Consider the following 13,072-nt stretch of genomic DNA (forward strand, 5'->3'; position numbering starts at 1 on the left):
TCAAYAGATGTGCTACTGTAGGCATGTATACTATAGATATATCGATATATTAGATATGTATAAAGTGCTGCTATGAGTTATTCTGTGTACTGGTTTGAATATTAGATCTCCTTTTGCTGCTCATCTCACTGATCTTTTCTGTGTGTGCTCTATGCAAGCATCAACACTTCTGCAAGTAAGGTCAGATTCTCCTTGATTTCAAGGAGGTGAAAGATGTTGTTTCAGAAAAAAACTAGACTTGCTTTCATCTTGTGACAATGACATTTTGTGCCCATGCTGGGCAGCGTGATTCTGTCTTCTGGCTTCGTTCCTGAAAAACTGCCTCAATTTATTCCAGGAAGATGAAAGGCASCTCCTAACTGGAAGCCACTTCTGAGCCCAGGCACAGTGTACTCATAAGCTGACAAAAGCCAATGTAGGCACATAAACTCAAATTTATAGCTGAGGGAAGGATCATAATATATTAGCTGTATTCATTAAAMTGTCCATAAACAGAATTTTTAATGCTTGATAGTCTAGGTCAATTTAATATACAGTAGAAAACCTTTGTATACTGAGAATCTACCTCCAAAAAGAGTGGTTAAATTTAAGTGTTTAGGATAGTATTATGGAGAAATTTTCAAGTGGAAGTCATAAACACAATGTTTTRAAATGTTCCTCAATATGCTTTTAAACTCAGATATGCAACTGACATTATCTTCAGTGACAGATAGAAGCAGCGAGTTAGGGATTGCAGTAATGCTTGAACAGTGCTTTAGTGAGCAGAGCTATATTTGTGTGTAATTTTGACATTTGCCATACAAATATATTATTCTTTTGTGCCTGTGACTGATTACTCACTATCATAATAATAAAACAATTTTTCATTTGCAAGTTATATTCCTGTATTGAATATGAAAGCTTATAATTTCCTGACAGGTATTATATAATAAAATGTTYAAATTTAATCTGCTAAATGCAAATGCAATAACCAGTTAATCATGCAGAAGGAAAATAACATGTTTGTTTATTTTCAGATGTCACTCCTCCACCAGCTGCTGGATACTTGGAAGTAACAGATCTTAACTCAAAGAAAATCAAATACATTGCAATTCCTAGGTAACTGATTTTATTGATTAGAGTAGCATCATCCTAAAGGAAGAGGAAAGAGAATTTGCTGTCTGTTATTACTTCTGGATAAGCAAATATATCTTTTGATGTGGAAAGTAAGACRAAATCATACCTGATATAAAATTCTGCAAACATTGCAGCATGTTTTTGTCAACATTAATAATCTGTTTTTACTAGATAATGCTGATGAAAATCAATCAATTAGTAAATATGAAAGGTAGCTTTATCATCTGATTTTCATTCTTTGCTCCTTCCTTCTCTTTCRTTCACTTTATTCTCAATGCTGTTTCATTACAGTTTACTGTCTTTATTTTCTTTTCCTTTTTTCCTATCTTCAGGATCTGAGAAAGAYAGGCAAAATTACCCAGTGCTAGTTGTTTAAAAACTTGGAATTAAGTCGTGGTCCAATATAAAGTTGACTTTGAAAATACCTTGAGCTTCTCTGTGGTTTTCACTTTGGAAAGGAAACATTCCCTCTCAAGAATCTGGAATGATACACAAGTGTCTTGTATGATAAGTTAAAATAGCCAGATTCTATAGCWTTTGTTTGGTTTTAACAACTGTCTCTGACAACTGTAGAGAGTATTTGCAAATGTTTTATGGTATAAAGATATATTTTGGTCCCAAATTGTCATTTTCTGCTGCAGTAATAGTAAACATTTTTGTTTTAAATGGCAGTCTCTCAGCTTTGCATATTTGAGTAGCACATATATAAAATTCACACATTAATAATTTTATATTTTTTTAATTCTATCAATTTGATATTGATTTTTGACAATATTTATTCTCATTTAAATTCATTCTGGTTCATTAATAATCTGGGTAACTTTTTAATTAATTGAGAAATTTTTTTGCACTGTTCACCATTTTTTAATTGGTCTATATTTGGCCTATATTTTGCAAAGTCATTCAAAAATGAAAGACATTACCATAAAAATAGTAAGAAATCACTTCATTTTTCACTAGGATTTTATAGGAAATTATGAAACAGGAATTACAAAGCCATATTTCAACATTGTGACCCTTAACCTAGCATTAAATTTAAGCGGCATATGGCAGATCTGAGCAGAAGTACAGATTTAGCAATGTACTCCAGTAAGAATTGACTGATAAGTAAAGTGAGTTTTCATCATATATATATATAGATAGATATATATATATATATATGTTAAAATATAACAACCTTTCTTCCTTCTGGCAAAGTTAGCCTGGTCAAATGCTAAGATAACTCTTTTTCAGTTGAATTAGTGTGTGGTGATTTCAGTCAGAGGTAGAAGCGTATCTGTTCCTCCTTCTTATATTTTTGAAAATTATTGATATTTAGMATTAGTGCAGGTTGCCAAGTCATTTGTGCATGTTATTAACASTACTGAAAAATGCATAGAGTCTTTCCTACATTATCTGAATTTCCCTTCGTATTATGTACTTTTTAGGCTCTCTCTTTAGGCAGTAAATTTTTGTCAGCAAGTTGGCTGTTTAAAAAGTGGTAAGATTCTGTCTGCATAAAGTTATGCCACCATTAAATGAGTGTTAAAGTCTTAATATTTTATAAAAAGCACTAGAGAAAGGTCTTACACTAATTTGATTTGATTTATTTTCCTCAGTGCCCAAATCATGTTCTTTCCTATTTCTTTTTTAGTTTTGTATTTTCTGTAGCATCTTTTTACTTTACTTTACTAAGGAACTTTTTATATTCATAGTGGTTTTTTTTTTTCTCAAGATGGACTATTTCTAGCTAGATTAGATACAGCAGTGTATCTAAACTACAGSAGTCGTTTTAGCAACATATTGCCTTTCAGCCTGGTCTTTTATACTGCTTCTTAYATAGTCAGGTACTTTTGGTTGTGTCCGGCTTCAGTTGGTGGAAAGTTTCAGATAAAATAGTGGGTCTGCAGGGCTTAGAGTTTCTTATGAAATGAGGATGTAATTTCATGTARTTGTCACCTTAACTGTGGAAATACTCATCTCCCTTTTAATTGCAGGTTCAAGAAAAATCACATTAATTCTTGTTTTTCAGGTCACAGTCTCTCTCTCCATATACATCTTGGCTCTCTAAGATCTCAGATGCCGATGCCCTGTTGKCACCACTGGGCAAAGTAGGTTTGGTTACTGTGGACATGGGAGGAGGTGTGAGGCTTTGGGAGACTGGGCTGGAAAGCCTCCAGCGGTCACTGCAGGACTGGAGGAACATGATTGGCCAAGAAGATGGTCGTCCTGTGCAGGTAGGATTTCACAAAGCTGAACTGAAAAACATTTAACAAAATGAGCTGTGGATGAATTTTCAGCTGGGAAAGGAGTTGAAGGGAGAGGTGTGTTAAAAAACACTGTGAGGTRGAATTACACCTGTGAGAAAAATTAATAGACTTCTCTGAAAAAAAAATAGGCACAGTAGCTTAATTGAAAAACTTTTTGTAACCCCTGTAATTATGGTTGCTGACAGGCTCTTTGTCTTACACTGTTTGTATTTTTGCCAAATCCCAGTGCAATTAAATGCAAATAAATTCTTTATCTCCTACTGATTTTTAACGGTAACTTTCAGAATGTAGAATAATGAAATTAATTTTTAAGAAAAGGGTATAMGTTTCCAGAGTTCAAATGCTTGGGGAAAAAAGGTACTGTGGTTTTACTTGAAAAAGAAACTTGAAACCTAGGTGAAAGATGCCTTGAGTTCACAGTAGAACCTTTGGCTAATCTTGGTAATTTTCCCAGCTGAGCAGAGCTGCAAGGGTTTCCACAGAGCTGTGTTCTCATGTGGAATGTTTAGGTAGATGCTGAAAATACACAGCATATACGTTTATGGTGTGCGTGCATGTATGTGTGTACACACAAGTGTTAGTGTACTGGCTAATATGTGTGATCACCATTGCAACACAGAGGGAACACTCAGGACTGTTCAACTGCACTTTAGAGTGGGAAAACAGAATGAGCCTATTCTTAATTAGATCTTTCTCTGGTTTTGGTTGGATTTTTTTGCGAATGAGATGTATTGGGCYAAGACATCTTCTTTTACTTTCTTTTCCCACTTCCTTTCTACAAGATGTTCTTCAGTTACAGAGATTTGGGCAAGAACTTATGTGTTCTCGTTACTGGACCTCAGAAAATGCCATTCACAAAAGTCATAAGAAAAGGAAACTGTTACCCAGTAGCACCTTTGCGCTTGACACTGGCAGCTTTGCCAGTGCCATGTTCGTTGCCAGTGCAGTAGCACTAGCACCATCTTATGGTCAGATAAAATCAGTTTCAACCAGCCCAGAGAGTTGGAGTAGTTTTAATAGGGGTTTTTTTGTTTTTTTTTTTTTTTTTTTTTTAAACTTGTAATTTTATTCAACAATATTACTATATTGTCAATAATAGCCAACTAATTATTAGACATATTAGACAACACTGGCTTATACTGGAAAGTACACGCTATAAGAAAATTAAATTTCACTAGTAATCTCAAGTAGCCATTTTAAAGAAGACTAAGAATTTTTCCCACAGTCACAAAGCAGTTTTCAAGATCTACAGTGGTATTTCTTGCCACTGACAGCCTGCCTCTCTGCTAGGCACATTCCTAGGCACATTCATAGGGTAAAGTCTACTTAGAGTGCCTTTCTTTTTTTCCTGTGTCAAACCAGTGGTTTGTCAGAACTGAAATAACATGCTGTTGGATTTGTGCTAAAGGGCTGGAACAAAGCTTCCTCWGTGATCTTCTGACTTGCATGATTATCACTAACTTCTGTTTCCCTGCTTTACTTTTTTGCCTTGCTTTAAATGGAAAGATAATGAGACCTAAGAAGCTTTGTTTACAAAGGCATTGCAGAGCAATRAGAAATAAATTAGGTCTTTTATGTAATCTCCAATAAGATAATAGATATGTAGTTGCTGTGTAAACTCTGTACTTTGCTAATTGGATRTGAAGGCCTTCACCTTTTCTACTTAATTTTTCAATAGGCCTAGACATAAAAGCAGTACTTTATTAAGGCATTATTTCTGGAAATGAAAGGATCCTTTTAGCTTAAAAACATAGTCATCTAGATTCCCTGTGTAACTGAGCATAGCAAGAACTTGTCTCGTGACCTAGGGACAATTACTTAGCTAAGAATGCTGCAGCTAAACATTTCCTGGTACGTGTTTTTGCAAAATTGGACATATTTTCCAGCCATGTATTGATCTGTTCATTCAAATGTATGAAAATCACCTCCTTTTGTGTAATGTTTTGTGTGCATGCTTGTCTTGGTTTTGAGACAATGTTTTCAGAGAAAAAGCATTACATGGAAACGTTTCCTCTGAAATGAAAATAAATTTGATAATTTTTTCCCCACCAACAAGAAATAGATGCTGGGCAAAAAAAAGGTGAAGAGAAAAAAGGTAGTTTATTAACAAAAACACAGTGCCCACAGGACACAGATAAAGAGTAACCGTTAGATCACAAGGACACAGATAAAGAGTAACCGTTAGATATTAAAAAAAAAAAACTCGCCACGCGGTATAGACAAGATGGCGACTCCGCCCCCAGGAAAAGAAACAAAAAGAAAAACCCACATGGCCGTTCTTGTAACAGTGGCGAAAAGAAAACCCAAAAAAAGAAAAAAAAACCCGTACCACAGTCCTTTCTTCCCTGTGGACGGATCAGAGGGCTCGGTGCGTTTCTGCTGCCAGCACAGTTCGCTTCCAGAATCCCGGACGAGATGGAGCCGCGTGGCCCCTCTCTCAGCGGGACCGCCCCAGGAGCAGAACCGCAGGAGATGCAGAGGGGATCTGTCTGAGGAAAAGACGCCGAAGCCAACAAACTGAGCTAGCCGAAACTGTGACACTGTAACTCTGCTGCACGCAGCAAGCAAGGACTCTCACGGTGAGAAGCAGAGCCAGAGCTGAGCTCGAGAAGCCTGGATCGCATGGCAGCGCTGGCTGTTAAACTGTCCACGCCGCCTTCCCAGCAGCTCCTGCTCCTTCTTCCGGGTTACATTTAAAGATACAAACATCTTTTTGGGCGTATATGCCAACGGAAAAGGAATACAGAACAAAACTGGCACAAAAATCAACCCAAGACAATGCTCATGTGAAGTAACTTGGAGTCTAATGAGGTATCTTTAATTCTTTTACTAAACCCACTGTTCCAAATCATCTTGTAGCAGAAACTCACTTAAGAGAATTGTCAGTGTGCCACATATCTTCCACCCATTTCCATTCCATTTCTCCTTCCCTTAAAACTGTCGTTGTTTCATTCCACAAAGCTGACACAGGCTTAACCAACCTTATTATCCCTTTGTGGTGATGTTCTTAGACTAATCTGAGACCTGTCTAGGTGGTTGGTAACCGCTGATCTGCAGGAGCATGCACAAATGAATTTTCCTGACCCTATAGAGAAAAAATAATTAGATGGCTTTCAATATAAATATAGTTTCAAAGAAATGGAATTAAATCTCCAACCAGGCTTCAGCTGGAACTATTGGTGCTATCTTCTAGGGCTGCATTTTTGCTCTCACAAACACATTAGCTCTGAGAAGGCGGCTGGATATACATAAGCAATGAAACAGAGGAAAACAAACAGCTGTTCCACTTGCAATCAGTAATTAGGCTCCCTTGATATAATTTGTGGCAATCTTCAAAACAGTCAACATTTATTTTGTTTTGTTGACATACTCAGCAGAGTTAAAACTGCTGAAGTCTTGAGGCTACCAAATTAGGTTATCAAAATACGGTATCTGTTTACACAAGCCTGCATTTATACAGGCAGGTCAGAATTTTCTGTCATTTATTGAAGTTTTAAACTCAAAATAATACTACAGTATTCTGGAATTATTAAACTGAAGTACCTAAATTACAAAATCTAAACAAAATACTGTCTTTTCTAAAGCTCTGAACTCTACTCCAAAAATTGCTGAGCTTTTTCATTCTTTGGTGCTTCTGACAACAGGCCACTTCATTATCTAATGCCTGAAGAGAATTTGAAAGACAATTTATTTTTAAAATCCTGCCCTAGAAGCTTCATGGAAATAGGCAGACATTGATAAGCTTGTGTTATTTTTTTTCATCAAAGGATTATTGATGGAAATTAAATTGAACAGCACTGATTACATTCTGATATAGTCTGAATGTTGTCTTTCAGAGAGCGTTACTTAGTGGTATGTCTCATTTAGATAAAGTACAATGCTTAGATAAAAATAATTAAAAGGTTCATCATTTAGAGGTATTTCAATAGATGTTAAAGCTTTTATCTGTGACTGTTAGCAAAAACAATTATTTCTGTATTTATTCCACTTAGTGTTCTCCTGCTGTAGAGACTGTTGTCCAAAATGTTTTATGCTATGTTGAGGTTGTGCTCAGAATGCCATTGTTTTCAGAAGGCTCAGGACATACCCAAACCTGTAGAGTACATAAAAATGTACTTAGTCGAAGATTGCAAAAGCTTTGTAATCTAGTTCATGCTAATATATATCTGAACTCAAAATTGAATTCACAATATTTTTTTAAATCCAGGTGTAGTCTCAATCTAGGTAATATCACCACACCAAGTGTGCATCCTGAAGCTGAGGGTAGTCTTCTGTTATTTCAATACCGAGATTGTCCAAAAAAAGTGATCTAATTGATTTTTTTTTTTAAATCTTGTAAATTAAGATTTTTAGGGGTTTATTTGGGTAGAGGATTTTTTGGTGCCTGTTGTTTSATGTATTTGTGGAACCTGCAGTAGCTSTATCATCTCCTATATGCATAAGACRGGTTTTTGAAATTGCAGTAGTGCCCTCTGTTTGTGGCTGAATATAAATGCCTAAGGATTTAAGAGGTTCTGATTGTAACTATTCTGATTTCCTGTGGACTCTTCTCTCTCATTTTCAGTGTAAGAAGCCTTCCTCATAAACATTCASGTACTTAGTTGGAAATTCATATTTAAGTGACTAATTAGCAAGAAAAAAAAATAGGCTTCTTTCCGTTTTCCCATCTCTCTGCTGTCCTAAAACAGGGTCACAATTTCCTGGTACCTCCCAGATCTTAAAGGTCATGGCCTGCCTGTTCTGCAGTACATTTTTTCTTTAAGGGTAGATATTGCTTACATCTCTTTGGCCTGTGACGGGGCCCCATTCTACATAAAGGTTCTGTGTAATGTTCTTCCCTCAGAAACTTAAAAATCGGAAACATTTGGCTCAGGTCATGTCTCCTGTAAGAGCTCAGTTTTCCTAGATGACTCMGGTTCAGCCAATATGATGTCAAGATCACATAGTGTAGGGCTGAACAGAGCAAAGATACAGCACATGTGGATTGAGTGGGCACCAGCTTTGCTATTACAGCTGTTTAAAAACAGATAAAATACATTTACCCATGAGCAAGTGCATGTGCTGTGTAGAACCTGAATAATACAATACTTATATCATACCATCTCCCTAGTGTGCAGACTATGGGCAACACTCAACTTTAAAATCATGTGCTTCTCTGTAAGTGTGTCAATCCAGAGGAAGTGTTTGAGAGAGACACTGACACCTTTGTATGAAACCAGGCCCTTCCAAAGACAAGGAGCAGCCTGCAGATGTTTTCTCCCATTTTTCCTCRCTTTGCTTTTGTGACTTCACCTGACCAGTGTATTTTCTAGCAAAAAGACAACTGAACAGTTAAGTTACATTAGAGTTCACAGCATCACAAAACTGAGATGGTGGAATGAATCTAGAAAAACACATGAATGARGAAAAAAAAATCYATGTTTGCTTCTCGCCAGTGGTTTAAAGAATAAATTCACCAGAGACAGTTCTGCAGCAGTGTGGAGAGAGTCCTTCAGTACTGTCCCTTATTCACTCCCTTAGCAAAGGTCCTGGAGGAGCAGCATGACTTGCATGTATTTGGGGATGTGTTCTGGGCATTGGCACTGAAAGGAGATATGAATTAAATGTATGTGAGAATAGGGAGGCTTTAGGTTAAGTGTTTGGTGGTTTTCATTCCTGATCTTCTGCTCTGTGAAATTGGCTGAGAGAATAGTTTTCTGTTAAAAATGAATGTTTTTATCKGAAATAATGATTTCTCAGCTGTTCTAGAGGCATATTCTTTTGTTTWCTGCTGTGACTAGTTAACATTTTACTGATACAGTGTTTCCACAAAGCTTGGATCACTCTAACTAGCTACATTGAGAAGTGATAAAGAAATACTTCATCCATCCAAAACTTGTTCCCTTTAGACACCCCTAAACCCTTAAATATATAATGATTGCCATACCCGGGGCCAGGGAGCATTGTCATTGCCTTCCAGAGGTGGGAACTGAGACTTAAGGAAGGCAAGTCACCTATTCAAGTTCATGCTGTATGTCGATAATGCAATGTCAGTGGCATAAATGCAGTCATATTAAAACCCTCATAAATATTTTGAAAGTCCTTGAATGCTGCAGCCAGTACAAACATACCTTRAATTGGGAAAAGAAGTGTGTATAAATTCARTGCAGCCATCAAAGAAAAMAAATGTCARCTCTAGATTGCTTGAGGTTTTAACRTGCTTAGCTGAGTATAGGCATATTCAGCAAAACTCAAAAAATGCAACAAATGGATATTTTTCTCAGATTTACATGTCTGTCTTCAYGGTCCTCTAGCAGCACTCAAAAATTAGAACACGTAAATTATTCTTTGACCTGTGAACAGCTAGCAGATACAAACATGTGGTTCATGTCAGTAATGTAAAAGAGCAATGTGTATGGGTTCATCACCTATAGCTTTTTTCATGTAACTGCTCAAATCACCCATGATGCAAGGGTTTTTTACTATAAAAGCATTTTCGTGGGTTCAGCAACACTCATGTAGTAATCCCCAACATTCAGACTTTCCTCTCAAAGCCATCAGTTAACCTTTACACCTGATTAGGGCAAAGGCAGATGGTAAGTAGCTATTACGGGATGCCAGATCCACCATTAGAAATATATTTCAAATGTGTTTTTATCCTACCTACACTTCAAGTAAAACTTGTGTTGAACTGGAGTCAAAGTTGAGTGCATTTCTGGAGTAATCATAAGGCCAAAAATGTCACATTTACTGTTGATGTTAAAAGAAGCCCAGTCACGCTTAATTAGGTGTCCATATATATATATATATAGATATAGATATATGTGCGCACACACACACACTCACTGTTTTTCCACAGTTGTCATACCTGGACACTTGTTCTCTTGAATTAAAATTACCTGAAGACACCACCATAACTTTTCAGGTAGCCAGTCCCTCAGGGTCTGTATTTSATGATGAGCAAGAATTGGAAGTTGATTTGTATAATGGATGTCTTATTCCCTTCCTTGAATAGTCTCATTTATTCCATTTGTATTCCATTCAACTAAAAGTGACATTGTACTTTATATGATCGAAATTTACAAAAATCCCGTCTTTTCCTGATTTTAAGACTGTACTGGGCAAAGCTGCAGTTTTTGAATCAAGACAAAAGCATGACCTTTTGTAAAAGTGGCCAGTCCTTTTCCCCACCATCACCACCCCTGTTCTCTATTTTTCACTTTGGACCAAGCTGTGTTTCTGACCACATGAGGGCATCAGTGGGCTAATAACAGTGATTTCCCTCAGCTTTTAAATACTGTCCATGCAAGCCCCATGAATTATGAGAAATTTATACAGTGGAGAGTTTCTGTACRTTTAAAATAACCATATGATGGCATTTTGCAGTCCTGCACGGGCTTTTGAAAATCTTGAGATACTGCAGATTAGAGAGTTATCTAGTCAATAGGTGGATTGCAAGGTATGGTTTAACAGCATTTCCAGTTCTGAGATCTGAGTTCATTGATGTTAGGAGGTGTGTAGTAGTCATGATAAATAACCAAGCCAGGCATTGTCTGTCTGCTCTGATAATATTTCATAGTGGAATATAATATTTAAAAGATTGGGACCTCACATCTTATAGTTGAATAGAATTGACTAGGGAATTTTAAATAATGACAGAGGAAAATGGATTTTATGCAGGTATTTACACAGCGAAAGATACATTAGATGAAATAAATGTTTTTCCAGCTTTTAAGCCACAGRGTGTATATTTGTATCTACTGTGCAGTTTCTGAGTTGGTTCTTAGAATGATACATTTAGTTCAAAATATGCCCACAGCAGTATTTTATAGAGTGGTTTGATTCTTTTAGCTGGTGTATATACCAGCTTCATTTGCAAGCCAGATACACCTTTTTATAAGTTAGACTCCAAATCTCCACCTCTTCCCCATCCAGATTCACTTTTCTAAAATGCCATCAAAGTTACAATGCTTTCAACAAGTAATGCCTGCATGAATTTTAAAAGCTACTTTTAGAATTAAATGTTCACAGGAATCAGATGATGCATGAAGCTTCATTWGTTCGTTTTGAACTCTTGCAAAGTTTTACAGACAAAATAGAAAATCAGAAAGAAGTCGAACAAAGAAAACATATTAGAAGTTTTATCATACAGTGYGATGGGTTTTCTCATTTCAGGATACAATTGAAAAAAACAATGTATTTCACACATTTCTACTGTCTTATCTGTTTTCTGTGGAAAAATTAGCTGTAAACTCAATTTTGTGCTGTTGTTGTGAACAGAAATTATGCTATTAGTTTTTAGTGCATACAAAAGCTGTCCATGATACAGAACAGGTGAACATAATAGAAGCCATTAGAGGGGGGTTTGCCTATTTATGCTTTTCTCTCAGTAGTTTGTGTAAGTAGATTATAAAAAGGTTTTTTCCTCTCTTTAGTAGAACCAGTTTTATGGTAAAACCACCATGGAATAGGCAGGTTAGCCTTTGATTTGCCTGACTCTTAAATGCTCTTTGACAATGTAATGCATATATTCATGCTGCTGATAAAGAATGTGTTGGAGGAAAGTACGTTATTGACCTGTATATGTATGACCTGTTAAATGCAGCCTTGGGTAATACTGAAGGTTGGAGAAGCTTGGGAATAAAATAAAACAATTATTTTGTTTCAGGGTACAATCAGTCTTTTGCATGTCTGTAGAAATACATTCTGCATTCCATGGAATGCATTTCCTAATCCTTTGTGCCACTGTGGGATGGATTACTTAATGCATTTTATCACATGTAGTACAGTCATGTTTTGTTACAGTCAAAGTCAATCTTTTTTCATAATAATGTGTAAAAGTGAAAGCAGGTTTTTCACTGATTTTGATGAAGAAATTGCCATCTCCCAAAACACCCATAAGGCAAAAATGTACAAGGTTTTCCCTTCTTTTCCTGCAATATTCTTCTGATACAGGCTCAGTCTTTTATCCACAACACTAATGAAGAAAGCAAGATATTTTAACTTTGTAATGTTTCTAGTGGGTTTATATTCATATAACTAATGTTTTTCATTCTATGGAAAGTAATCCATGTTCTTTATTGACTGTTTCATATGTTATATTGCCCTGTTTCATATGTTTCTGTTAATGAAAAGACAAAGTATCAGATTAACTCTTTCCTTCTATCTCAGATATGTTACTATAAGAGCAGATATTTTCTAATTTGGATCATGGAAGGGTTCTTTCCTTTATAATAAAAAGAGTAAATGMAGAATGGGATCTTGCCAGCCTGCATCTGCCTACTTTCCAGGACTGTCTAATCATGCATCTAATTAGGCTAACGCACACCTTGATTTGCACTGAGCTAAGCACCTGAATCATATGAATTGTATTCTATCTCAAATCTTAGTGCATGCATTCTTTTCCCAATTTTCTTCTGTTCAACAGTAAGAAAGAGCCAATAATGCAGTGTTATTACAAATACTATAATAAGTGCTTGTGAAAACAATATTTGAGCACCTTAACATTTTCTTTTTAAAGATTTTCCTACTTAAATATTCTTCACAGCTGTAAATACTGCAGCTGTGCCTCTGTTCACTTGTATAATTTGCATGCATTTATCAAATTGTGACATGAAATCATGCTGGTTGCAGCTTTAATAAATGTGTTCTATGTGGAATCACGCACTGTATGCTTAAAAGGGCTTAGTAGAGAGGTTGGTTCCTGGTCACCACATGCAACAAGGAGG

General features: G+C 36.2%; 1 protein-coding gene across 1 annotated transcript in view; it reads left to right on the forward strand.

The window, feature by feature from the left end:
• The window catches only part of VWA8 (von Willebrand factor A domain containing 8), a 180,545-nt gene that overhangs the window by 135,722 nt on the left and 31,751 nt on the right, over positions 1-13,072 (forward strand). Inside the window, exons 36-37 of the mRNA XM_057366321.1 lie at positions 1,017-1,098; positions 3,128-3,332. Of these exons, the coding sequence (XP_057222304.1) occupies positions 1,017-1,098; positions 3,128-3,332 (287 nt within the window). The remainder of the gene's footprint in view (positions 1-1,016; positions 1,099-3,127; positions 3,333-13,072) is intronic.

The sequence above is a fragment of the Malurus melanocephalus genome, unplaced genomic scaffold, assembly GCF_030028575.1.
Source record: "Malurus melanocephalus ecotype Western Australia unplaced genomic scaffold, MMel_1.1 scaffold_63, whole genome shotgun sequence".
Taxonomy (NCBI): Eukaryota; Metazoa; Chordata; class Aves; order Passeriformes; family Maluridae; genus Malurus; species Malurus melanocephalus.